Source organism: Aythya ferina, assembly GCF_964211825.1.
Source record: "Aythya ferina genome assembly, chromosome: 25".
In the NCBI taxonomy this organism is placed as follows: domain Eukaryota; kingdom Metazoa; phylum Chordata; class Aves; order Anseriformes; family Anatidae; genus Aythya; species Aythya ferina.
Window position 1 is genome coordinate 2922673 of NC_140323.1, and position 26093 is coordinate 2948765.

At 60.9% G+C, this 26093-nt stretch overlaps 3 protein-coding genes across 13 annotated transcripts in view; 2 read left to right on the forward strand and 1 right to left on the reverse strand.

Moving 5' to 3' along the window:
• Nucleotides 1-4459, reverse strand: part of PPP1R12B (protein phosphatase 1 regulatory subunit 12B) — a 112656-nt gene extending 108197 nt beyond the window's left edge. For 3 of the 9 annotated variants that reach the window (XM_084497646.1, XM_084497645.1, XM_084497643.1), the window contains exon 1: nt 4000-4457. In XM_084497646.1, coding sequence (XP_084353772.1) covers nt 4000-4287 — 288 coding nt within the window. In that variant the 5' untranslated portion in view covers nt 4288-4457. Of the gene's footprint in view, nt 1-3999 lie in introns of all 9 variants that reach the window. The other 6 variants (XM_084497639.1, XM_084497641.1, XM_084497644.1 and 3 more) reach the window with 6 other exon arrangements.
• Nucleotides 4460-9354: 4895 nt separating this feature from the next.
• CSRP1 (cysteine and glycine rich protein 1) lies at nt 9355-19289 on the forward strand. Of its 3 annotated transcripts, none has more exons than XM_084497649.1 (6): nt 9355-9493; nt 13652-13764; nt 16400-16568; nt 17265-17391; nt 18554-18647; nt 18870-19289. In XM_084497649.1, the coding sequence occupies exons 2-6, from the start codon at nt 13653-13655 to the stop codon at nt 18944-18946; spliced, it is 579 nt and encodes a 192-aa protein (XP_084353775.1). In that variant the 5' UTR covers nt 9355-9493; nt 13652; the 3' UTR covers nt 18947-19289. The 3 variants fall into 3 exon arrangements, with proteins under 3 accessions (XP_084353775.1, XP_084353776.1, XP_084353777.1); XM_084497650.1 differs by lacking the exon at nt 9355-9493 and adding an exon at nt 12194-12439; XM_084497651.1 differs by lacking the exon at nt 9355-9493 and adding an exon at nt 13301-13543.
• A 3890-nt stretch (nt 19290-23179) lies between these two features.
• Nucleotides 23180-24505, forward strand: PHLDA3 (pleckstrin homology like domain family A member 3). Its single transcript, XM_084498151.1, has 2 exons — nt 23180-23596; nt 23874-24505. The coding sequence occupies exons 1-2, from the start codon at nt 23245-23247 to the stop codon at nt 23993-23995; spliced, it is 474 nt and encodes a 157-aa protein (XP_084354277.1). The 5' UTR covers nt 23180-23244; the 3' UTR covers nt 23996-24505.
• The last annotated feature ends 1588 nt before the right edge of the window (nt 24506-26093 follow it).

Genomic DNA, 26093 nt, shown 5'->3' on the forward strand with positions numbered 1-26093 from the left:
CACGTCATTCCGTTTCTGTGTCACTGCGTGTACGCTGTAACACCTTCACATTTCTAGGCACAAGCCAGCTTTTACCTCTCGGTGCCTACAAAACTCCCAGAAGCTGCTGCAAGGGCTCTGTGTGAGCAGTGTTGGACCTATCTCCGTTATCCCACACAACAAATCCACGCTGCTTCAGCCACAGCTGCAGTTCCAGCAGAGGAACGAGCAAACCTTTGCTCGATGCCCTCGCAGCGTGAGCTGTCCTGGCTAGAAAAATCACAACCCCACAATCTGTGCATGAATTCTCTCTGCCTTCTCCCATCTCCTGGATTTTGTTCCACTGTTTGCTCCTTGGTGCCACAACGTTCTCCTGACTGTGATAACGGAGAGCGGTCTGAAACACATCGTGCCCTCCGCTGTGGTTTTGGAGGGTCCAAAAAACTGCGTAGCCTTCTGCTTTCCTAGGACTGCACCCAATGTTTGAAAGTAAATAAAGGGCCAAATTTGCTGAAGAGCAATCAAAAAAAAGTCGACCAACTTCAGCATGACATGGATGCTGCTTTACACAGCTCTGGAGAGCAGCGAGACATGCCTATGGTTTTACAGCTCTGACTCAGAAACAGGAATAACTTAATCTGGGACTGCCGGGGAGGTTGCAGCCTCAGTTATCCAAGCCAGAATCACCCTGCAAAGTACCTGGCTTCTCATGAAGCAGTTTCTGAATTACCACGGTTGCCCAGCACCTAAAAATAAATCCAAAAAGTAAAGTGCTGAGCTACTTCAGGGGTGTTGTAAATGACAGGCTCAGGAGTTGTTTCATGGGCAATTCAGTTCCCCACGGACCAGGCAAGAGGGAAACAGCTGGGAAATCATCAAAGGGCAGACAAAGGATAAACAATCTTTTTTTGTCGTCACTGTTTCTGAAAGTCCTTACAGACACCAAAGCACTGCCTGCTGCATGTGGAGATGCCTTCCCAACTAGAAGCCTCATATTCTTTTCCCCCCCTAAGACTCAATTTCCATACAAGTTCAGCCTTTGGTTTCATCTGCCATTCAGGAGGAAGAAAGCTTTACCTGACTGCTTCCCACCACCTGCAAACACCAAAGGAGTTCAACAACCACCAAGATTTTGCTTCCCCTGCTGGGGGTGGTTTGCTTGATGATTTCTGGATGTTCACCCACACCCAGCTAGCATCTCCCCTTTCCTTCTGGGTTAAGCAGAAAACCATTGCCAAAAATACATCGCATTCAAGAAATTACTTCACTCATTGATAACGTGGGATCAACATTAACCCAGAAGTCACTGAGGTAAAAATGCAGGTGGGGCTGAAGCCACAGTGTAGGGAACAGACACTGACAGCAGCCGCTGGTCTGGGTTAGCGCCGCGCTTGATGCTTCCAAGAGGATGACGACAAGCTGGAGGCTCAGGAACACCACTTGTAATTTAAAAAGTTATTTTCAAAATACAGCTTCACGGCTATAAATAGCAGACAGTTTCTCACCTAGCGAGACAGTACACAATTATTCTTAGTCACTGTGGCCCAGATACCAGAGGAAGTGTAATTTACCTTTGCTGAAAGCCACCCAACGTTTGGGGCCGCTGCGCGCTTCAAACAAACTAAGCCAGTCTGAGATTGGCCCTACGCCTTGTGGAAGCAGATGCTGACTCTGACAAATTGAGCCAGTTGACTTAGTTGAGCCTTCCATAACCTGAAGAGACGTGTGCCTGCACAGAGCAAGTCTCACAAAGTTCCTTAACCAACACAAGAAGTTTACCCACCCTTTTCAACGTGTGGAGTCACCTCCCCACTGCACGGCCACTTGGTCTTACAAACGTTCACCAAGGGTGGGCAGCCACCACCACCTGCTCCGTGTCTCATCGTGCCACGTTCCTACCTCCGAGAGAAGATATTTAAAAGAAAAAACCCTCCCATGCACTGTATTCACACAGTTTGTCAACCAGCTCTCCAGAGAGTTCAATTAACTGGACTTCAGCTGACACTCTCCCATACACAGCATCAGTCCCTATATAACATGGGAACAAACATTTTGGGCATGTTCAGAGATCAGGAACTGCTAGAAACCTCTCCAACCATGAAAACAAACATTTCCATCTGATCCAGATTTATACAATCAAACCAGACACGTACAAATCCTCTACCAAATCAGTGCTTGTTCCATTTAGGTGCGCAAGGACCTCTCTTCGGCCACACATCGCCTCAGCATCGTCCGAGGCACAAAGATGAGAAAACGTTAATGAGACACCGGGACAAAGCTTTTATTAAACTGAAAGTAAAGTCATCTTCCCTTCCTGTAAAGCTCTAAAGAAGCGACTCGAGCAGGAGCACAGTTAGCATCTGCTCAACTCCTCACTCATCTAAAAGCTTTTTGAAGCACCAGGGCCTTGGTGCTACCCTTCGACGCGTCACCCGATCCGTGGGCAGCTCCTCGGACCCAAACCTTTCCATATACAGAGCTCTATCTGCGGGCTGCCTGGTGATTGCGGCTTGCCGTATCCTCAAGAAGTTTGACCTTGCAAAAAATAATTCTCCATTGATCAACGTCTGATGAATCCAACGCGCTCTTGGCTGAGCGTCCCACCGCGGGCAGCAGCACGACGCGCTGACACTTCTGAAAAGATCATCGCAGCCTTGGCTGCAAACCCTCCTGAAGTCATCCCAGCTCGGCCACGCTTCCACCCACCTCCCGCTCAGCCTTCTCCCTTGGCAGAAGGCTTTCAGTAGCCAGATCCTCCATAAACAGCTCTCACTAACGTTCGTGTGCTTCCTTAATTACGTGACAATAAATGGATCCACGCTATACTGGAGAACAGACCGCGAGCCCCTGTGCTGGTTGCTTTACAGCTTATTTTTGGAACTGCAGAAGAAAACAAATAAAGCCCTCTGCCCCTGGGCCCGCTGACAGCCGCAAGCAGATGAGCTCGTGAACCAAGCTTCGAAGCCTCCCAAGTATTTCTGTTTAATAATGTCACCCAAGCAAAAAAGAAAGCCTAATCAACTTGACTACTGCTCTTGGTGCTCCTAACAGGTCAGTCTCTATAAAGACCTTCCAGATGTCATTCCTGGGCTGCGCCTCTTTCCCCAGTGCCGCTGCTGCTCTCCATGCTTAATCTACGAAATCTTGAGCTCAGAAAGTTTTCTTCCTGAGGCTGGCCCCGGCTCAGCTCGGATTCATTTCCCTGACCAGATGCAACAATCTGGGAGGCTGATTTCACATGCCCTGCTCAATCCTGAGCCAGCCTCAGATATCGGCAGGTTTCCCACCGCAGAAGGGGAGCGCTATCGCACGCTCCCTCACATTCCTGTCAATTTACACAAGGGCAGCAAACGCCACAGACAAAACACCGCACGTGTCCCCAGGCAGGGCTCGCCATTCGGAGCCCAACTTCTGCGGCTACTTTTGTAGGATCCTCGGCACGTTTGGGCGCACATTACCACGATCTGTGCTGCTTATCGTGGGTGTTTTCAGGTCTCTGCAGACGGTGCCAGCCCGGCGCTTTGGGGACTTTCAAGGCAGCCACACGCACAGAGGCCAGCGAGCCTCCTGACCTTGCGAGCGCTGCGGGCACAGCCATTCCTGCACACCCCAAGCACGGAGTGAGGAATTCCCTAAAAAAAGACCTAAAATAATACCAGAAGAGCCACCTAGCTCCCTGCCACGCTCCTGGCTCTCACAGCCCGGTGCTGTAACTCACTCCAGGGGTGCCTCAGCATCCTGGGGAGCGGCCGGTGCAGGGAGCCGCTCACTGGGGGCCTCCACCAGCCCCTCCGGGACCCTTCCCGGTTTCAATCCCAGTTTTGGGGGCTCGGTCCCGATTTTAGGGCTCGGTGGCAGGCAGCGCTCCCTCCGCCTTCACCCCCTCGCAGCGCCCGAAGCCTGCAGGACCGTGAGGCGAGGGCAGAGCCCCCTGAACCCCTCACGGAGCTGAGGGGGACCCTCGGGGAGCCCCCGGAGCCTCCCTACCCCCCTCCCCATCCCGGTGCCGGCCGCCGGTACCTGGTGCAGGGCTGTCAGCCCGTCCACGTTGGTGGTGTCGACGCGAGCTCCGCGGCCCAGCAGCCGCTTCACCTCCTCGGTGTCTCCGCTGGAGCAGGCGGCCAGGAACACGGCGCCTTCCTCGAAGCGCACCCGGGACCCCCCGGCTCCGCGGTGCCGCCCGCGGCCGCCCCCCGCCGCCACCGGCTCCTGCTCCGTCAGGGAGCCCTTCCAGCGCCTCAGCTGCTCGGCCCGCCGCAGCCGCGCCGACTCGGCCCGCTTCCCACCCAGGTGCTCGGGCTCCGACATCGCCGCCTTGCCTCCTTCTCCTCCTCCTTCACCGCCGCCGCTCTGAGGCGCAGGGAGCAGCGACCGCACCTCAGCCGGGAGCGGGGCGCAGCGCCCCCGCCGCCATCTTCGCTACGCCCCCACCGCCGCCGCCACAGCCGCTGCCACAGCCGCCGCCGCCGCCGCGCCGCCCGCGCCCCGCGGCATCCCGGGACTTGTAGTTCCCGCGGGCGGCGCCGCACCTGCCGCCGGCCGCGCACTGCTCCCGGCGGCCCCCGCGCGGCGCCGCACCTGGGCGAGCCCTCGGACTACAACTCCCAGCAGCCTCTGCTTCACAGCCCCCCCCTCCCCTCCTACCCCAGCCCTAGCAGGGCGGGCTGGCCGCCATCACAGCGCCGCCCGCTGCCCGCGCCCCTCGTTTCCCCGCTCCCCGGTCCCTGCGGTGCCCGCACCTCATCCCCCGCACCCCGCCCGTGTGGCACCACCAGAATCCAGCCCGGCCTCGGGGCTGGGGAGCTCCGGGCCAGCCCGTCAGCCCCTCAGCGTCCCCTCCCCACACCCCCGCCCGGGGACCCCTCGTTGCTGAGGGGGGAGCTGAGGGGAAATGGCGGCGGCCCCGCTCCGCTTGGAGGTGCCGTGAGGGCTCCGCTCGGGGCTTTTCTCCTCATAAAAACCCTGCTTAAAGCGAGCCGGGGAGCTGCGAGGCGCAGAGTTGCCCCGGCGCTCAGCTTTGCCTCTTCCCCGGCTGCAGCCCCGCTGCGGGCACCCCCAGCCCCGAGGCCGGGCACCGCCAGCCCCGCTGCGGCCCTGCCCAGCCCAAATCTCTTCGTTGGGCCTGCCCCGAGCCCCCTCTCGTGGCTGCAGCGCCTCAGCACGGCCCCGAGCAGCCCCTCCTGGCAGCTCCCGGCTCGGTTTCCCCAGCGCCCAGATGAGCCCGCTCCAATGGACAGAGCTAAGGGCCACGTTAGGGGCTGTGAAATACCCATAAAAATCACAGAATCACAGAATTTCTAGGTTGGAAGAGACCTCAAGATCATCGAGTCCAACCTCTGACCTAACACTAACAGTCCTCCACTAAACCATATCCCTAAGCTCTACATCTAAACGTCTTTTAAAGACTTCCAGGGATGGTGACTCCACCACTTCCCTGGGCAGCCTGTTCCAATGCCTCACAACCCTTTCGGTAAAGAAGTTCTTCCTAAGAACCAACCTAAAACTCCCCTGGTGCAACTTTAGCCCATTCCCCCTCGTCCTGTCACCAGAAAAGAGTGTCAAGGAAAATACGTAGTTTAGGACAGAGCTCCAAGTAGCAAGGCAGTGTGGGTGCGAGGTGTTGAAATGGGTTTACATACAACCGGACAGATTAATGGCACTAAATCAGGCACAGGTCATAAATACGAAGTCACCGTCCTTGGTTCAGAAAGGCCTTTGGAGGATGCTGGAGGCTGGGAGCCCTCAGCACCCGCTCCTGGCCCCTGTGGGATGTGGGCCTGCTGGGTCCCATTTGGGGTGCCCAGCTGTGGCCTTCCCGTGCTTTCCATGATGTTCTTCCCAGCGGGGTTGGTTATTCGTGGTGAGAAACCTGCTGAGCCCGTGCTGGATCAGGCCTGCAGCTCCGTTACTTTGCATTTATTGCTTCAAGCATTTAATTACCTCTGGCTGCGTGCCAGGCTGATGTGAGCCATAGCTCCGGTGCAGCGATGTGCACAGCCACGCTAGTGGTGTGGCTCACGGTTCTCTGAGTGTCCCTCCCCACCTGCCATGTGGTAACGGGGCTGCAGCCCACCCCCTTCTCCTACACAGCTGACAAGACCACCCCGTGCTCCTGTGAAAACCTTTTGTGTTTTCAAAACTTGCCTTATGGAAATTTTACCCAAGTGTATTTAGAGAGATTTCTACATCTGCCCAGGATTCCTGGACATCTGACTAAACTGCTGGATGCCAAGAAGTCCTGCACAGACACAGCTCATGAGAACTGGCTGTAAATCATACAAAGAGTGATCCCAAAATTTCTGGCATATGTACCGTTACTTCTGGGATGTAGGGCTGCTTTGCACGTGCACAGATCTGCACGAGCCTCCAAACTGTGGGATTTGCTCTGTGTGCCAGGGAGTCAGTCCAGTGCCTTCCTGGAAATGTCTGCTGTAAGCTGTGCTTTCTGCAAACTGCCCCCGCTCTGTAGCAACCACAGCCAGAAGAATGGCAGCCCTATTCCAAATACAATTTATCTTGAAAATGGACTATATCCCCAGGAAAAAAAAAAAAAAAAAAAAAAGAAAAAAAAAAAGAAAAAAAAAAGACTTGGCTGCAAGAGAGGACTATTTTCTGTGGCTATGAGCCTCTTGCCATCCTTTCCTCCTCTCAAACACACCCTGGATCCTTGACACTCGTGAACACATTCCCACCTCTGCTTTCCTATGATCCATGCCTTCAAATTCAGTTCTGGCCTTCCTATCTCAGCAGGAAGCTTTTGAACAAAAAGTATTATTCCGCATCTACTCCCAGGCTGATCTACATGAGCACGTGTTGCTGGCCATGCAAAACCTCTGTCTGTGTGCTTCCAGCTGCTAACATCTTTAACTACCGCTTTCCTTCCCTTCAGTTTCTCACTGAATTTCCTTTAACTGCTCTGTTATAAATAAGTGCTTTATTTATATAATAAAACGGCTTTCTGGAATGGCCCAGGTTTGTGCTTTTTATGTACCTCTGCCAGCAGCTTGTTTTTCTGGAGTTAAAAAAAAAATAAAAATCATTCCTTTTATGTTTGCTGAAAAATAAGTTTACAAAATCTGCCATGGGTACTACGGTAGATCAAAGCCAGAATCTAACAGCTTGTGAACTCCACGCTCTTTTAATATCTGGTTACCCTGACAGTGTCCCACAAATGCTGCTGGTTTTGTTTAAAGCTCTTAGCACCGTTTTTGACCTCTTGCAAACCCACGTTGTCTTTGGTCACTCCTTGTGGCAGCTTGGCTCCCAGTTCACCGATGCAGGGCACTGTTTGCCTTAATCCACCGGTGGGATCCTTCCCAGGTGCCCACGACATCTCCAGCACATTTTAACTGCACGATTGTGAGCTGCTGGGGCGATTTGTCCCACTGCTGGTGCGACACTAGATGGCGTGGGGACCCACAGCACCTGCTGGAGCTCTTTGCTGCTTTGCCTTCTTCCCCCTGCTAGAAAAGGAGTCTTCAAGTGAGAACTTTTCGTCTCCTTCCTTCCTAGGTGCTGCTGAATGGACGGGGAGGCTGCAGCAATGGAAGAGAATGAAGGGCTGAAGCCAGCCTGCCGTGCGCAGCCTGAGTGGTAGCTCTGCTGCTCGGGGATGTGAACGAGTTTGGAGTTTGTCCTGAAAGGGAAGAGTGTCTCAGTGAGACAGCAAAGCATCCCACTGCCTGTGCCTGGAGCTCACTCCCTCCTTACAGAGGGTTGGGTACTTCACGAGTCTGATCTCCTCCAGCTTCTGCAGCAAGCAGCCCCAGAGCAAAGAGCAGACCTGAGGTTTGCAGCGGTGGACCATGATTTTTGGGATGCAGGGGGCTGTGGCTGTGAGTCCACTTCTAATTCACACGCTCCATCTGCTGAGAAAAGAAGCAGGGGGATGTGAGCCTCCAAAACCTGACGACCCTTGATGCACAGCCAAGGGAAGTCAGCTGGAGAGGCCAACTCTGTGCAGGTCTGCTGGAGGCCGACATCTGCAGCACCAAGTGCTGTGTGTTAGACACTTCCTCTGAGTCATCTGGCAGAGGTTTCCTAACCCCGAGGGGAAGGACGCAGCCCTGAGCTGTGGCTGCTCTGGGGTAGGAGTGTAACAAGGCCTCAGGAAACCCTGTGGAAGATCCACGGCTGTCATGACCAACTGCGCTGGGTGACACCAGGGCGCTCCCATCTCTGTCCTCTTGGCAATGTGCATCGTGGCATCTGCTGGTGCCCCACAGCACGGGACGTGAGCAGCGTTTTCCCCTCGTGATCCTCGTCCCCTCCCTGCATTTCAGGTCTTGCTTCAGGACCAGGAATTTCTGACCCACAGCTCAGGGCAAAGGATACGATGCCAAAGTTTTCTAGGTCCAAAGGAAGCACCTCCCTCTGCTCCCCTCCCGCTCCTCCCTTCCTCTCTGCTCTCTCCCCTAAGGCTGTGGCTGCCTCGGGCACCGTGGTTCAGAAGAAAACAAGCAGAAAGGGACCCTTGAGCCCTCAAAACCCATAGCTGGTCTCTTTCTTTTCAAGCAGAAAAAGGCCAGCCCGTGCTCTCGTTCCTGGTGTCCCCTCCTAGAGGCTCCTGGACATCGGGAAGGATTTCCTCACGCAGAGGGGGGGCAGGCATTGAACGGGCTGCCGGGGAGGTGGGGGAGTCCCCGTGCCCGGAGGTGTTTAAGAGATGTGTGGACGTGGCTCTGAGGGACGTGGGTTAGTGATGGGACTTGGTAGGGTTTGGTGACAGTGGGCTGTGTAGGGTGACGGGGACGTGTGGGGTTAAAAGGGGATGCATGGGGTGACAGGGGGCTGTGTGGGGTGACAGGTGGATGCGTGGGTTTACAGGGGGATGTGTGGGGTGACAGAGGGACACGTGGGGTGACAGTGGGGCTGTGTGGGGCTAAAAGGGGATGCATGGGATGACGGGGGTGTGTGGGGTGACAGAAGGATGTGTGGGGCTGCAGGGGGATGTGTGGGGTGACAGACACGTGGGGTGACAGTGGGGCTGTGTAGGGTGACAGACAGACACACGGGGTGACAGGGGGCTGTGTGGGGTGACAAGGAGACGTGTGAGGTGACTGAGGGACACGAATGGTGACAGGGGGCTGCATGGGGTGCCAGTGGGGCTGTGTGAGGTGACAGACACATGGGGTGACAGGGGGCTGTGTGGGGTGACTGGGGGACACGTATGGTGACAGGGGGCTGTGTGGGGTGACAAGGGAGCTGTGTGAGGCGACAGGGGGCCACGTATGGCGACAGTGCGACGCGCGGGGAGCCCGGTGGGCCGCTGAGGGCTCGCCTCAGGCATGGCGGCGGGGCCGGGCCGGGCCGTGCCCTGCAGAGCGGCCCCTCGGGGCGGGAGCTGCCGTCACATCAGGGCCGGGCCGGGCCGGGCCGGGCCATCGCTGAGCGCCAAGCGCCGCCTTCCCCCGCCGCCAACAAAAGCCCCCGAGCGGCTTCGGGCTGAGCAGCGCCGCGCCCGCCGCTTCCCGACCCGACCCGACCCGACCCGACCCGCCCGGCCCCGCTGCAGGTAGGTGCGGGACCCCCCCGGGTGGGGAAGGGGGGCACGGGCAGAGGGCACGGGTGGAGGAGGAAGAGGAGGAGGAGGGGAGGGGGCCGTGATGCCGAGGGGCTCCCTCCTGGCTCTAAGCTCTGCTGCCGCCTCGTCTGTCAGCGTGGGGAGCCCTGGAGGGGGCAGGTGCCCTCCTGCATCCCCCCCCGACCCCCTCCTGCATCCCCCCATTCCCCTCCTGCATCCCCTGATCCCCTTCTGCATCCCCCCAGTTCCCTCCTGCAGCCCCCCGATCCCCTCCTGCATCCCCCCATTCCCCTCCTGCATCCCCTGATCCCCTTCTGCATCCCCCCATTCCCCTCCTGCATCCCCCATTCCCCTCCTGCATCCCCCCATTCCCCTCCCGCATCCCCCCCATCCCCTCCTGCAGCCCCCGATCCCCGCAGATCCCTGTGTCAGGGGATCCCCATCCCTCAGGACCTGGCTGGATGCTCTCAGGCAGATCCTCGGAGCTGGCAGCGGGGCCAGGGCGTAGGAGAGGGCGTTAATTAGCGCCTGGCAGGCGCAGCGGGTGCTGCCAAGCTCAGCAGCAGCTGCTTCCAAATCCCCGAGCTCCCCTCGAGGAATCGGCGCTGAGCTGGGATGCAGGGAGCGAGAGGACACGGGCACTGACACGGCGATGGTGGGACATTGGCGTGGCCTCTGCGCATCCAGGTTTCGGTGGCGAGGCTGGAAAAGGGCTCGCTCGTTTTGGGACCAGCCGTGGTCCTGGGCAGGGCTCGGTGCTCAGCACACGTGGCTCGTTGCTGCTGGGGTGCTGAGGGACAGGGCAGGCTGCACGGCCCCTTCCCTGTGCCCGTGGTTTGGGGAGTGCCGCCCAGGCAGCCTCCATCTCCTCCACCTGCCTGGCTCCTGAGCTCCTCTCCGCACTGCCAGGATGTGACCCAGGGGGCAGAAAGGTTTGCAAAAGCTCAGGTGGGCTCGGTCGGATTAAGGGGTTTGATTCCTGTGGAAGTCAGGAGCTTTTCTTCGCCTACCTGGGAATGCTTTGGGCGTTTGTTCTAGGTGATATCGGATTTTTTCTCTGACAAACCAGGTGAACGTCCAGTTGTGGTAGGAAGCTGACAGGTTTGCCGTGTGAGCAGCGGGCAGCAGCAGGCACGTGGCGGTCACTTTGGGTGAGCGCTCACAAATACCCATGTATGGCAGCGGGCTCAGCACCCCGCTGGCCTGGTGCCGGCCCCGTCCCTACACAGCAGAGCTGCAGACCTGCCTTGAGACGGCAGCAGAAGCAGCACCGAGCATCCTGCTCCGGGTACTGGTGGTGTTGAGGGTCTCTTTCCACCTCAGACCCCCCGACCTTCTCCCTTCCCATCCAGGCAAAGCCCCCAGAGATGTCTGGCCCCATACAGCTGCTGTGGGGTCAGTTCACTGCTTTGGGCGCTGTGCTGCAATCTGGAAGGCAGCAATCGCACCCCAGGGCTTGGGGTTCCAGCTGTGCTTCCCTCCCCTTGTCCTGTCCCTTCGGCAGGCCATGAATTTTGTGCAGCACCCGTGCTTTCCTGCCATCCCCTCTGATTAATGCTCCTTGCGAGAAAAATAACCCTTCACACAGGCCAGCGTGGGTCTCCTGGCCCTTAGCGAGCTCCTCCAAGCACGAAGCAAGTGCCCTGTGACGAGTTCCTGCGGGGTATTTTCAGCAGATGGGGATGGTTTTCCAGCTGGTGCAGGAGCACAAACGATGGCGCTGACATCCCAGGTGTAGCAGCATCCCCGAGCACTGGGACGTGCTGGTTCTGTACTGGTTTGTGCCTGGTTCTTTAGCATAACCTAGGCTGCCTCCTGACTCGGTGAGCCGCTGGCTCGTCTGGAAGGTGAAGCTGCTGCTCGCACTGAGCAGGTGAGTGGTGCTGCTCTAGGGCCAGACACCAGGCTCTGGATTTATGGTTAATCTCCAAAACATGTCAGCCTCGTGGTTCTTTGCTTCCGAGCCACGCAGCTGTTGGTAGCACGGCGCTGTCTTGGTTTGTAGGGCCCCTTGCCTTGCTCAGAGCAGTGCTGAGCCACAGCTGGCACGGAGGATGCTGCCTGGAGGGCTCCGCTTGGGATTCCCTCGGCGCTGGGGGATGTGGAGCTGCGGGAGGGAGAGAAATAATCCTGGGTTTGGCTGCCCTGGGTCTCGCTCATGCTCAGCGAGGTCTTTGGCTGCAGGGCCCTTGTGTTCCTCATTCGGAGCGGGCCCGGTGGGGATTTGGAGAAGTGTTACCAGGGTGGCGACGGGCCTGGAGGCTCAGAGCCCGCTGAGAAATGTGGAAATGATTGCGAAGCCTCCCACAGCCCCTCAGGCAGCCATTAAGGGGGGAGCTGGGGCGCTCCGCAGGGTTTGGGGTCATCCCTCGATTTCTGTTTTTCCTGCCCTCTCTGCCCCGTACCAGACGCTGCTTTTCTGCCTCTCTTGCAGCCTGCCGGGCTGTCAGCACGTGCCCTGCGTGTTGTGTGGAGTTCCCTGTGACTGGGAGCTTCTGTCCCCTGCTCTGCTGTGACCCTCATGAGCCCCGTGTGTCCCCAGGGCAAGCCGGTTCTCCACAGATCCATCCTGCCTGGGGACGTTTATCGGGCTTTTTTGGGGCTGCCTGCGTGCTGCTGGGTGCTTTCCGGGGTGGTTCCCCTGCCCTGGTCGCAGTTGAGTTGCTGACACAAAGCCTCACCTCTCATCTTCCTGGGGCAGAGGCAGAAAATAAGCAGCACGAGGGCCTGATCTGCTCGGGGGGCACGCAGGGGGGACCTGGGAGCACTCCCTGTGCCCTGCAGCTCAGAGAAGGGCGTCCCTGCTGCTGACGTCTCGCTTTGGGTAGAGGAAGCTTCTTCCTTTGCTGCTGCTGGAAAGGGGAAAAAACAAAAAAAAGAAAACAAAACCAAAAACCACGTGGCGGAGGCCAAGAGGAGCGGCTGGCCCCAAACTGGGTGGGTGCCGTGTCCCTGAGCGTGCTGGGGGTGCCCGGCTGGGGAGCAGGGGGTGGTGGGGGGGCTCCAAAGCCCCCCGTGGTGGCACCTGGTGGCTTGGGAAGGGACAGGAGAGCCCCAAACACGTGCCACAGCCAGCGGCGTGCAGTTCCCGAGGGGTCTGGCGTGGTGCAGGAGGGGCCCAGGGCTATGGGGGGGCTGCCCGGGCTCCTTCTGCCCCCCCAGGGTCAGCTCCTGAACCTGGTGGCTCCCTCCTGCCAGGCCAGGAGGAAATCCCGAAATAAGGCGCTTTCCAGAGAAACGCTTCGTGGCCTTTTAAGGCAATGCAAAGGATCTGGCCGAAAGGGAGGGATTTGGCACCGAGGCCACGCGCTGGTCGGAAACCCGGCTCCCAGCGGGCTTCCTGCCTCCGGCTCTCACCCAAACAGCTCCCGACCCAGCTCCCTGCCTCTGCTGCTGCCCACGGGGGGCTGGCACCCGGCTCGGGGGCGTGCAGTGCGAGGGCTGCTTGCTTTGGGGACCTCGCCCCCCAATTTTCAGGAGCTGGGGAAGGGGAAGCTGGAAGCAGGATGGAGGATGATGGAGGTGTTGATTGGGAACCCCTGGAGACCTCCCAAGCTCATGGACCCTTCCTACACCACGGGGCATCACCAAAAATTGTTTGGTCCTGGTGTCTTTGCGGTTACCTGGGGTTGCCATCAGATCCTCCTCATGGTTACATTCAACCAGCCGGCCTCTCTCAGCACCTCCTAGCAGGACTGTGCTGATTTGGGGTGCCCTGAGGTTTCTGTTGGCCTGGTCTTCAAAAACAAGCCACCTGTGTTAACCTCTCCTAATATTTTGGGGTTAGCTGCAGATTTTACCTGCAGATCTGCCGATAAAGGGGCCTTTTGGCCACGCGTCACCAGAGACGTTTCAGGAAAAGAGGAGGGAGAAGCAGAAGCATTGATAACCTGCCCAGGAGCTGCACGGCAGCGCTCAGGTGCTTCTCCTGCACCCCTGGGGTGCCCATTTCGCAGCCTTCGCACTGCTCCTGCAGTCCTGGAGCAGATTGAGGTCCCCGTACAGGGAGGAGATGTGAGCGGCCGGCCGGGCGTGCCCAGGGTATGGAAGCTGTTGGGGACACGGTGCCAGAGCCCCCACGTGTCTGGGGACATCAGCGGGTGCCCCGATTCAACCAACAAACGTTTTCTGCCCCTGCTTTCTCCGCAGAATGCCGAACTGGGGTGGAGGGAAGAAGTGTGGCGTGTGCCAGAAGGCGGTGTACTTCGCCGAGGAGGTGCAGTGCGAAGGCAGCAGCTTCCACAAGTCCTGCTTCCTCTGCAGTGAGTACCAGCCCGGCCCTCCTGCCCCACTCACCCCAAAGCTCCCAGCCTGGTTGTGGGATCTGGCCGGGGACTGACCGCGGGGGTCCCTCCCTTGGTGTGCTCTGCAGGAACCCTGGACACTCACATCTCCCTTTGGAGGCAGCAGGACAGGGCCTGGCGAGTAGTGTCGCCTTGCTGAGAGCAGCTCCTTAAAGCCAGGACGGCCACGCTGCAGCTTCAAAGCCCTTTGAATTAGGCTACCACGGTCCTCAGCCTGTGTTACCAGCTTGCCCCTGCCCTGAGGGCTGTCCCTGAGCAGAGCGAGGGGAAGGTGCGAGGCCCCTGGCGTGGCTCTGTTTAGCCTGCGGACAGAAGGATGCAGGCGTGGGACAGCAGCTCCCTGCGTGGCACGAAGGGAGCAGGAGCCCTCCTGCCTGGCCGTGTCTGGGCTGAGAAGCTCGCTGTGGCTCGAGGGGACCAGGAGGGCAGTTTGCTGTCCCTGAGTGGCCGTCCCCGGATGGGCAGGAGCGGTGGCAGGTTGTGCTGGCTCCCTGCAGCAGGAAATCCTTTCTTCCGCAGCCCCAGATAAGGAGGGTGGGGACGTTTCCCTTGTTTGCCCCCGCAAACAAGGCTTTTACCTCCCGAAACAATGCTGCTGGGGGCTCTCGGAGCTCCCTCCAGGCTGAGGATTGAGGTCTCCCTGCCCTGCAGCCGTCCTTCCCCACGGCCCTTTCTGCACAGAGGGGCAGTGCCGGGGGATGCTCGCACCACACCGGCACCCAGAGCACGGGGCTGGCACCAGGAGCCAAGAAATCAGGCACGAGGTGTTGCTCTGAGAAGGGAACACACGGAAACAAGCTGCCAGGGAGAGATTTGGAGGCGAATCCAGCCCGGGCTGCTGTCCTTGTGCTCTGCTCCCCGCTCCGCCTGCCTTCCCAGCCTCTGCCCCTGTGCTGCGCTTGGGCCCCAGCGGGGAATTCGAAGCCGTTATCTTTAGGGCAGAAAAACAAACACTCGGGCCTGATTTGCCAAGAAAATAAGCAGAAGGGAGCCAAACCTACCACAGTGCCTTCAAACAGGAGAGCAGCTCCGGGAGTGAGTGCTGACGGACTGCGTGGCGAGCGTCCAGCCCAGGCAGCGCAGCGAGGCAGGAGTGGAGCACAAGAGGCTGCCGGCCTCGGCTCCTGGAGGGCTGATGTGGGGCAGCTCAGCTGCTCCTAGAAAAACAAAGGGTCCTTCAGGCGATGAGGGCAGGGCGCTGGAATCTCTGCGATGCAGAAAACGGGGAGCCGGGGCTGATTTCGAGGAAGCAGACGGGGAGAAATTTTTGTGCTGCCTGGCAGAGTGCGGCTGCTTCAGGCACGGGGCAGAGAAGGAGGGAGCCAGATGCTGCGCTTCACTACCCCCCTAGCACAAAGCCTTTAATCTGCTGGTGCCAGTCCCCAAATTCCAGGCCTGCAGGGTCTGTGTGAGCACGGAGTTGCCCCCGATGAGCTCCGGGGTACCACGGGGACACCCCAGGTGCCCTCCACCTTTCAGCAGCCACAGGACCCCTTCACCGGAGTGCCCGCAGCCAGCAGGAGACCCTGCCAGACCCTCCTTAGATGGCAAGACAACCTCTCCCCGTCCACCTCCTGCTCCTTTTCCACCTCCTTTTCCCATCAGCAGCGTGCGGGGCTGCCATGGAGGAGAAGCACCATATTTAGTAACGGGGCCGCTGCCTCTCGCCCCGAATTTAGGAGCGCCGTGCTCTGTTTGCATTCCTGCGATATTGGTAAAGGCCAAGAAACTTTCCTGCTGGTGGGGAGGGAAACGGGCTGCTGGGAGCGTTGACATTTAAGGCATGTAAGCAGGATGGAGAAGGCTGGGTCACAGCTGTAACAGGATCTGTTTTGGGGCTGGCTGCCAGTGCCGTGGACTCTGCCTTGGGCGTCTTGCTCCGTATGGGGCAGGTAAACACTGGAGATCGCTGCGAGCCTGCTCGGCTGCTGCTCTCCTTCCGTTGCAGCTTGCTGGGTGCTGAGTGCCAGGAAGGGCTTGGAAGCCAAGGTGGAGGCTGAGATCAGAGCTGGGACAGGAGTCAGGAAAACCTAAAAGTCGGGCGAGGAGCCTGTGTGGTCTGAGCCCAGCACCGGGCTCGGGCTCTGGATGGGCTCAGCCGTGTCCCCAAGCCCCCCCTGCTGTCCCCTCGTGTCCCGTCCTGTGTCCCACGCTGATACCCAAGGCTTGAATGCCTCAGGTGTGCTGAGTGTCACCCCTGCTCATGTCACAGCCCGGGGTGACTCGTGTTGGCACAAACACCTCCTTGGGAACCTGCCTGGGCTCTGGGGGGGAAACCTGCCCCGTCCTGGCTCCCGTTTCCTTCACCGTTCCCCCCAGGATGCCGGCAGCAGCGGGGTTAACAGAGCGATTGCCTTATTTATTATCAGCCTTGTAGCTTTGATGGTTGCTTCCTTTTAAAGCCAGACAATGTTCTTGTTGTGATCCTTATCTCCAGCTGTTTTGCATGCGCTCCCTTTGAACAATGATCTTGTCTAGGGTTTCCTGCTCCTTGAAAGCCGAGCCGTGCTATCCCTTGTGAGGACTTGTTTTCTCCAGCTAATTAGGGAGATCTGGGTGCGGGCTAATGGCTGGGCCCTCCCCTCTCTTCTAGTGGTCTGTAAGAAGAACTTGGACAGCACCACCGTTGCCGTGCATGGGGAGGAGATCTACTGCAAGTCCTGCTATGGCAAGAAGTACGGCCCCAAGGGCTACGGATACGGGATGGGAGCCGGGACCCTGAGCACTGACAAGGGCGAGTCTCTGGGAATCAAATACGAAGAGTGAGTTGAAGCCTTGTTTTGAAACCAGGGCTGTTGTGGGCACACGTCTTTTTCCCCTCACATCTGTCCAGCCGTGCTGCTTGGCTGTGGAGCCCAGAAAACCCCGACCAGCAGAGCCTAATCTGGAGGGTGCTGGGGGCACCTTGCTCCCCAGGGACACCCACCCCACGCAGCCCTCCTCCTTCACCCTGGGGCTGAAAACATCCCGGGGCGAGCTGAGAGCCCCCAGCTGGGCCCTGTGCCCAGGGAGCAGGGAGAAGGCCGGCGTAACCCAGCTCCTGGTGGCACCGAGGTGCTGAGGATTCAGCCCTGTCCCATGGTGTCCCTGTAGGGGAAGTGGACTCGGGTGTGTTTCTGGATGGGTCACCCCTCCTGGCCAAAGGAACAACCTCCTGGAGGACCAGCAGGACCCAAAGAGCTGCCCACCGGTTTCAGGGAGCTTCCCACGTCCTGAGGATGCCACGTAGCAGGCAGGAGGCCCACGTCTGCTCCCATCTTCTCAGTGGGATGAGGGCTTGGTGGGACACATCCCCACAGCCCGAGCCTGCTGCCCATCCCCTCCCAGCACCCAGCTCATGGGGCTCAACACCGCCCTGCCAGGCCCCCCAAAACTGGGTTGGGGTTTGCTTTCCCACAGCCCTTCCCTCCTGCTTCCTGCTCCCGCAGCCCTAATAACGTCCTCCCTCCCTTCCACAGGGGCCAGTCCCACCGACCCACCAACCCCAACGCCTCCAGAATGGCCCAGAAAGTCGGGGGGTCTGACGGGTGCCCTCGCTGCGGCCAGGCGGTGTACGCGGCCGAGAAGGTGATCGGAGCTGGAAAGGTAAGAAACGGGGTGGAGAGGAGGGGGGGACACACGTAGCACAGGTGGCTGTGTGGCAGGGGGACACACACAGGCTGGGGTGCTGCAGCCCAAATTCGGGGCAGGGAGTGAGTTCCCGAGGTCACTGCTGCTCCTGGGGCAGGGGGAGGTGAGTGGAGGTGTGGAGCCCACCGGGTCAGCTGGGGTCGGTGCCGGACACCCCGCAGCAGCCCTGGTTGGTGCTCGCCGTGCCCAGATCATCTTTTTGCTGGGATCCGCCGTGTCCCCAGCCTCACGGCATCGTTGTACCACGGCCGGTGGTGCAGGGGCTGTGATGGATACGGTGTGGGTCAGCCCAGGGTTGGAAGGCAAAGTTGTCCTTAAAATGATGACCTGGGCTTTCGGCCTCCTGCTGTTGTCGATGTTTACAGGGACCCAAATCTGGCAAAGCCATTGTGCTCGAACAGGGACCTCAGAGGATTCCAGGGCATGTATTTCATGTGCTAATGTTTGCTGGATGACTCCATCTGCTACCTCCTCCCCCGGCCCTAATTTCACATATTCTTCCAAAAAAGGTTTCATGTTTTCCAAACTGTTTATTTAAATTCCTCCGTGAGCGGCTCTGGCTACTCTGCGGGCTGCTCCGAGGCTGTGAGCTCATTTATCCCCGGAGGACTGGCAGGGCCGTGGGGGAGTTTTATTTTTAAACGCTGGCTGATTTCTGCGTTCTTACTATCTGTTTGTTGCCTTCCTTGGAGCTGAAGCTGTGCAGGGGCAGGTGTCAACCCCCCCGTCCCACCCCCAGGCTGAGGTGCAGCAGCAGCGGTGGATCCCAGGCCACTAAGTCGAGGGATTTATCCTTGTGTTTTAGACCCAAAAAGGGGGTGACTGCTCCTTACCTGCTGCCTTAAGCGACTGCTGCAGGTGGGCTGAAGGCTCTCGAACGGGCTCAGCGTGGGAGCAGGGACCACATCAGATTTTCCCCTCTGTGTCCTCCCCCTGGGGCTGGGGGGTTTCGCTGAGCATGGAGGCAGGGAGGACAGCTCTTCCACAGAAAGGTTTTCGTCCTCTCCAGACCTCTTTGCTCATGGTTTTGGGTCTCCAAAGGGACCCACTTGGTAGCCAAAGTGTCACTGCCCTGTCCCCGGCTACTGTCTGACCGTGCTTTGCTCCCGTCCCGCAGTCCTGGCACAAGTCCTGCTTCCGCTGCGCCAAGTGTGGCAAGAGCCTGGAGTCCACCACCCTGGCAGACAAAGACGGGGAGATCTACTGCAAAGGTGCGTGCTGCCTCCGTGGGGTCAAGCCCCGTGCTGGGAACTGGGATGGGAGCGAGGGCTGGGAGGCGGTGACCCCTGCAGCTGGTTCGGGGGCTGGCTGCGGGGCCGGGGGCCACCCCGACCTGTTTCAGCAGTGCCTTCCTCAGGAGAAGGACCCGCTCGCGTGCCCGTGCTCCCCTCGTGCTGCCGCCCTTACCTTTTCTCTCTTCCCTCACTCTGCAGGTTGCTATGCCAAGAACTTCGGGCCCAAAGGCTTCGGCTTCGGGCAGGGGGCCGGGGCGCTCATCCACTCGCAGTGAGGCACCGGGAGCCGGGCTCCGCTCGCCCTGAGCCCCTCCAGACCAGCCCGGGCTTCCCGGCCCTCCCCGCACCGCCGTGAGCACCCTCACCCTCATCCCTCCCTGCCCGCTGCTTCGCAGCACCAGTGCCTTCCCCCTGCCCTGGCCCAGCGCCCCCCAAAGCTGCGGGACCCCCACGGCCACCCCGGGTCCCGCCGGCACGGCCGCAGCTGGGGACACAGCTCGCCCCCACCCGCAGCGAGGCCCCCGCGCCCAAAGCGTTCCGCTCCGTCGCCCGTGCCGCCAGGATGTGCCACGCTGCGCTGTGTCACCGAGCAAGGAATAAACATCAAAACTGACCCAAGCCTGGCCTTGCCTGAGAGGTTATTCCCCCCCGACTGACCAGGGAGGACGGGAAATGTCGGTGATGGGGGCTCGCGGTGAAAGCAGGAGCTGGGGAGCAGCTCGCTGGGACTCGACGTGGCCCAGCTGGGCTCATGCTGGCCGGGCTCTGCCCCTGCTCCCTCCCTGCGGGGCCGTTCCCAAATTTCTGCCTCCTTCCTGCAGCCCCGCAGCAGAACCCGGGTGCGTGGTGGTGCCGCCACGCCTGCGCACCGAATCGACGCCCCTGCCCGGGCTGTTACGTGGCGCTCCTCCAAACAGGCGTGCCCAGCACTGCTGGATAATTAAGAACTTTTCACCTACTCCTGAGGTTTTTTTTTTTTTGTTTTGTTTTACTTTGCAGCACCCTGGATCGTGATCCACCAGTTTGGCAGCTTCCCAGGTTTAATTTGTTTTCAGCTAAACACTTCGCCTTCTCTCTGTGCTTCTCTCCTTTGACCCGTGGGAGATACCCACAGGATCAACCTCGCTGCAGCTTAGAGTTTATCCCTGGTGAGCTCCAGAGGGAGTTTTGGTGCTTTTTGAAGCACAGTGGTTGTAAACACGGTTGGGCAAACGGGACGGGTGGTGTTTGGAGAAGCACAGGAGAGGCAGAAATCCCTTGGGTAGGACTCGGGCACCTTTATGGAGTTAAGCACTTTCTCCCATTCATCCCACCCTTGATTTTCATGTGGCGTTTGGGCAGCTGGGGTGGGCAGCAAGCCCTTTCTGCCTTCCCAGCCATCCTCCCCACTGCCATCCCATCACCCAGCCTGTCCCCCAGGCCTCTCCTGGCCGGGTTGGGCTGGATTTGCCTGGCTGGGGTTTGGCCGAGGTGGTGACAGGAGGCACCCGGTGCAGGAGGGGTGTGAGCAGCAGGGAGAGCAGCGGGCTCGAGCAGCACCCGCGGTGCAGAGACCGAAACTTGGCCGCCTCGGAGAGGGGGCACGGGGGGAGGAAGCCGCCTGCGCTCTCCGTGAGCCTGGGGTGGGTGCCGTGCTGCAGCTGCCTGCGCCGTGCTGGGCGCCCTTCCAAGCGCTGCTGTCGAGTCAATAAAGGCAGAGCAAGCCTTGCTCCGGGCTCGTTTCCTCGTAGCTGTAGGGGAGGTGTCAGGGAGCAGGGGGGTGCTGGCGTGCTGCGAGTGTGGTGGGCTCCACTCAGGCTGCTGGCTCCTGGAGACCTGGAAAGCTGGGAAAACTGATGGGTTTGGTGGTTTTTTTTTGGGATGTCTGAAAGGCAGAGGGTGGAAGGGGCCCGTGGAGGTCTCCAGCCCAGCCGCCTGCCCTGCGGGGCCAGCTCCAAAGGGCTGAGCAGAGCTCCTGGTGTCCGGTCAAGTCGGGAACCCTCCAAAGACGGAGGTGCCACCAGCGCAGCTCCCATCACCGCGTTTGGCTCCTTGTGAGCATCAGTCCCCCTTGTGGCACACAGGTCTGTTGTCTCTTGTCCTTTTGCTGTGCACTTCTGCATCCCTTTTCTCCGTGTTTTTCTCCTCCAAGCAGTGGAAAACTGCACTTTGTTCTCACCGAGCCATCCCCCGGCTGACCAAACGCAGTCCTTCGGCCTCTCCTCCACCTCACCTGCTCCTCCCCACTGGCCTCCCTTGTTGGTCTCCATCTCGGGGCACCCAGGGGCTCAGAGCCATGCTCAGTGCCTGTCAGCTCGTGCTAACACAGCCCAGGGGCTGGTTGGGGCTCGTCTCTGCTGGGCATTTTTGGCAGAGCCACCCCCAGGCTGCTCGCTTGCTCTTGGGGATGCTCCCGAGCACTCAAGCCCTCCGGGATGCTGCAGCCCACCGCGGGTGGGTCTCTGCTCGGCCCCCAGCCCCAAATATCCCCCAGCTGAGAGCCTGGGCGGTGTCCTGGGACGGGGACCTTGCCCCCAGGGATTGTTATCGCTGGTTGGGTTGTCCTGAAGTGGCTGAGGGTGAGGTCGGGACGGAAATCCCCGCTGCTGGCAGGGGGTGGCAGCCTGCGTAGGGCAGGGCGGACGCCGCTGGGGCTGCTCTGGGGTGGGGTGGAGGAGGTGATGGGGCGAGACCCCGGAGAACAACTGGGATCAGAGGGGCTCTCCAGGCATGCCCCGGCCCCATCTGGGATGGCTGCGACCGTCTGCTACCCTCTGCTGGTTACTGCTCCCTATGCACGGACACGTCTGGACAGCTGCACCCAAGGGTGTCCCCAAACACCCAGGGACAAAGGTGTGGAGAAAGCCTTGGCCGAAGCTCCTTTGCCTCCGTGGCTGTGGGAAGATGATCTCGCCATGGTGGCGAGGCCGTGAGGAGCAGGGCTGGGGGTTTGGCAGCCCTGGGCTCTCCCCAGGTGCCGAGGAAGGAGCCTGCAGCGACTGATGTGAGCTGGGAACTGCAGCCCCCAAACCTCTCCCCAAATTCCCAGGACGCAGCATCCCTGGAGCTGAGCTTTGCCAGCGCGAGGGAAAACAGCCCCGGGTGCTCCTTGGGGGGACAGACCCAGGCACCTCTGCTCCCCCAAAAGCAGTGCTTGGGGTGACCCCCGGCCGTGCCCAGCCCCGGTGGGGTCACTGGGGACCGCGGAGGAGCCGGGGCCGCCCGACATCCCGAAACCCGGGACGGGCAGGAGCCGTGCCAGCGTGGCGAGGTTGGCCCCGGGGAGCACGAACCAGTTCTTGGCTGCGGCAGCCACGGCCCTGCCCTGTTAATGAGGGATAATGAGGAGCCTCTCCTGGGCTACAGACTTGCCCCCCGGCCACGCCGGCTGCCAGCGTTGCCCCCGGCGGGCCCCAGCCCCGGATGGTGACCCCGGCACGGCTCCGCGGGGATTTTTTCCCCTTCCAACCCTCGCAGGGCGAAGGGACCTGCGCCCTCAGCATCTCCAGGGGCTCATCCAGCCACCCGTGGGGCTGTGACCGTCCCCATCTCGAGCAGCCCAGGGCCAGCACAGTGTCCCCAGGTGTCCCCGGGGGCAGCAGACCCGGGCCAAGCCCTCCGCCAGGTGCTGGCATGGGAACAGAGGAGCTGCGGTGGCCGGGAACGAGACGGGCTGGAAAGGCGCCGGGGTTTTGCCTGCGGGGAGGGAGGACTCCGGCGGGACCGGGCTGTGCCGTGCTGCCCCAGCCCCGCTCCCTGCAGGTCACACGAGGCTGGGGGTGCTGCTCCTCGCTGCGGGACAGGCTGGGGACATCGCGTCCTTCTCCTTGGCAGGGCTTATGGGGTCCCCACAGCTCCCCCAAGGTCGGTGCAGTGCCCAGAGCATCGCACCCCTGGTGGCACTGCGCTGACCCCACAGCCCCATTTGCAGGTGGCACCGCACCCCATCGCCCCCTGTGCCAGCCCCGTAGCCCCCTGCCCTAGCTGCCACCTCACCCCACAGCCCGTTCCTGTCCAGGAGTGCCCCCCAAGCCCCTTCCCCAACTGGCCCCACATGCGGGTGCCACTGCCCCCCTGTAGCCCCATGGTCACCTCATGCTGCACCCACCACCCCCCATCCCCACTGCCACCGCCCCCCGCAGTCCTGTGGGGTTCAGAGAGGGCCTCGGGGCTGCTCCCGCCTGCGGGCACCCCAAAAGCACCCTCGGGGTGGGTGCAGCGGGGCCGTGCCGGGCCTGGCCGGGCTTCGCCTGGGCGTGAAGGGTGCCTGCACGGCAGGAGGGGCCAGGCGAGGCGGGGAAGGAATGCAAGTGGGAGAGCGGCCGGGCGTGCAGCGACACATCCTGGGGAGCGCGGAGCCGGGGATCCCACACGCTGCATGGGGCAGGAGGCAGAGCCCCGGCGATAGGGACGGCCGGCATGGGGCATCCCGGTGCTGCCCCGCTCTGAGAGCCGCCGGGGGGCTGTTCCCGGGGGCGCTGAGCCCCTCACCAAGCCAGGGGGGGTCCTGGCGCCCGGCTGGGGGGGCTGGAAATCCCCGTCGGGGGATGCTCGGCCGGAGGAGCTGAGGATCCTGCGGCACCCAGGAGCTGCCATGACCCCCGAGAAGGTGCTGCGGGAGGGGGTGCTGGAGAAGCGCAGCGGGGGGCTGCTGCAGCTCTGGAAGAAGAAGCGGTGCCTGCTGACCGAGAAGGGGCTGCAGCTCTTCGAGCCCAAGGGCTCGCGCCGCAAGGAGCTGAGCTTCGCCCGCATGAAGGCGGTGGAGTGTGTGGAGTGGAAGGAGCGGCACATCTACTTCACCGTGGTGATGGACGACAGCCACGAGATCGATTTCCGCTGCGCCCAGGAGGACCCGGGCTGGAACGCCGAAATCACCATGGGCCTCGTCCGCTTCAAGAACCAGCAGGCCATCCAGATCGTGCGGGCACGGCACAGCTGCAGAGCAGGTACCGGCCCCGCCGTGCTCGGGGCACGGGGGACCCGAGGGATCCTGTCCCAGGGGCCACATCCAGCCCCCAGGGCGCTCCCGGGGGAATCACGGCACCGGTGGTCCCGGGGCCGGGGCAGTCCCGTGGGTGGGTATGGGCATTGCATGCATATTTGGGGGGGTGCAGGTGGGATGAAGGTGGGGACCGCAGCCGATCCCGCTCCCCAGCTCCCCTGGGGGCCTGATCCTGCCCCATAGCGCGGGTCGTGTGGGTGACGAGCGCCTTCTCTCCGCAGTGGTGCAGTACGACGCAGCCCCACCAGGCCAGCCCGCGGCCCCGCAGCATCCCAGGAGCAGGATGGAGACGGTGCTCAGCTCGGCGGGCGGCAGGGAGAACGGGATCCCGGCCGGCAACTGAGGCCACCGCCCTCGGTGGCCCCGGGGAGGGCAGCGCAGGCGCCGGCCTCTCCCTCCTGGGGCAGGACAGCGAGGAACCGGAGAAGCCACAGGGCTCAAGCCGCATCCACTCGGACTGACAGGGCAAAGGACACAGTCAGCGTCACCGCACGGGGCTCTGGACACGACGGAGGTGATGTCCCCACCTGGGGGCCCCCTGTCCTTCGGCCAATGTGGGCAGGACCGTGGCGGGCTGGCAGAGACCCCCCAGGCCTCTCCTGCGGGACAGGGGATGGGATGGGGGAGGCTGAGCCCGAAGGAAGCAGCAGAGCGGTGAGCTCTGGGACAGACGGACGTGGAAGGGGACACGGCTCCCCCTGAGCCCCCACGCTGAGAAGGGGCCGGAGAGCTGCTGCGGCAGGGACCCCTGCTTGCTGTGCCTGGACGGTGCAGAGACGTGGCTGTGGGGGCACTGGGGACTCCTTGTACCGAGCACATCCCCAAACAGGCCCTTCTGCTGCTTCTCTTCTTGTTGCTTTGTTTTGTGGGGCCCCGCAGGGCACGGGAGAGCACAAACCCTGCACAGACCTTCACGGGTTGGAGGCATCCCCCTAAATCCACCGGCATCCCACAGCCGGGCTCCCAAACCCCCCTCCTCACCCCCAACCTCCCGGGTCCCCTTCCCGCTGTCCCCAGGGCTTCCCAAGGTGGCTGACGAGCTCGGCTGCCTGGCTCTGCAGGAGACCTCGCGCTGGGGCTCTGCCCCGACAAGCAGCAGCGCCGACGGAGCGCCTGGAGCCGCCGAGCTCCGCAAGCCGGAGCCTGAGCCCCAGCCCCGCGGCCGGAGGCGCTGCAGATCCGCTGGGAGATTGCCCGGCCGCGTGGGAACGCGGCAGCACCGCACGATGCGATGTCCCCCGGGCTGTGCCACGGCCACGCGGCCCCGCGCCAAGCCAGCGCCGGGTGGCTTTTGGGGAGGGACGGTGGCACGGCCGCTGCCTGCTCCGGGCGCTTTCTGAGCAGCCTGGGAATGAGGAGCTGGGCGGTTTTCCACTCGTTTTCTCCTCCTGTGCCCTCGGAGATTTGTTTGCTAAATCCCCCCCTGCCTGTGAGTGGAGATGAGCGGGGGGCACTGAGGGTGCAGCCGGAGCCAAACCGTGCGCTTGGGCTGAGCTCTGCACAGGAGGAGCACACCGGGGGGTGCAGGGGGTGCTGGGGAGCAGAGGCTCAGAGCTTGAAGCCCCCCCAGGTTTGGGGTTTTTCTGGCTCCTGGGGCTCCAGCGACTCGCACTCCTGGGGCCCAAACTATGGGGAGATGCTCAGGGCACAGATGCTCACACACGTGGGCCAGCCCAGCACCCCCAGACCCCATCCCCACACACTTCTTGGGGTTGTCAGTGGTCGGTGTCGGTGCCCACAAGACATCTCCAGGGATTTTTCCTGGCTTCTCATACAGCCCCAGCTCCCAGGGTTGGGGCATTCAGCGGGGTTCATGCGAAGCCCTGCGAGCATCCCAAGCCCGAACCATTAAGGAGCAGCACCCAGGGGTGGCAGCACCAGCACGAGGGGTTTTCTCAATTTTGCACCAGCCTGGGGGGCCCTAACTCCTGGGTATTGGCTTTCCTGCTCTCCTGCTCTCCGTGAATAAATATCTTTTGTTTTCCAAGTGCCAGCAAAGAGCTGGGAGGAAAATGGGCAGCATGGGGGTGTGCACACAGCAGCCCTGGCCGTGGACACCTCCCTTGCACTCTGACACAGGAGGCAGCAGCACGGTCAGGGCATCAGTGAGCTGGGTAGAAATTCAGGTGATTTGGAAAGAGAAATTTAGGGATAGAAAGAGCGAGGCAAATTGCTAAGTTGAGGTTTCAGGTCCAGGCATGGGGAATGCTGAGGTTTTCCATCCCCACCCCAAGCTCCCCATCGCCCTGCGCACCCCAAGGTGCAGCTGAGCCCGGTCCCCTGGGGCTCGGAGCCTCCTGGGCACAGAAGGAACCTGCCAGACCCGGCTGTGTGGCATCAAATCCCCTCGGCAGCGCGCTGAGGGCGTGGGCAGGCGGTGGGGGCTGAGGAAAAGGTCACCCAGAGACTGAAAAACAAAGAAAGAGCCAAGAGGCTTGGCC

Bases quoted from the DNA above. Each gene is read 5' to 3' on its own strand.
- PHLDA3 (XM_084498151.1), top strand. From the start codon at position 23,245: ATGACCCCCGAGAAGGTGCTGCGGGAGGGGGTGCTGGAGAAGCGCAGC. The intron at 23,597-23,873 runs GTACCGGCCCCG...TTCTCTCCGCAG, and splicing joins ACGGCACAGCTGCAGAGCAG to TGGTGCAGTACGACGCAGCC.
- CSRP1 (XM_084497649.1), top strand. From the start codon at position 13,653: ATGCCGAACTGGGGTGGAGGGAAGAAGTGTGGCGTGTGCCAGAAGGCG. The intron at 17,392-18,553 runs GTAAGAAACGGG...CCCGTCCCGCAG, and splicing joins AGGTGATCGGAGCTGGAAAG to TCCTGGCACAAGTCCTGCTT. The intron at 18,648-18,869 runs GTGCGTGCTGCC...CTCACTCTGCAG, and splicing joins CGGGGAGATCTACTGCAAAG to GTTGCTATGCCAAGAACTTC.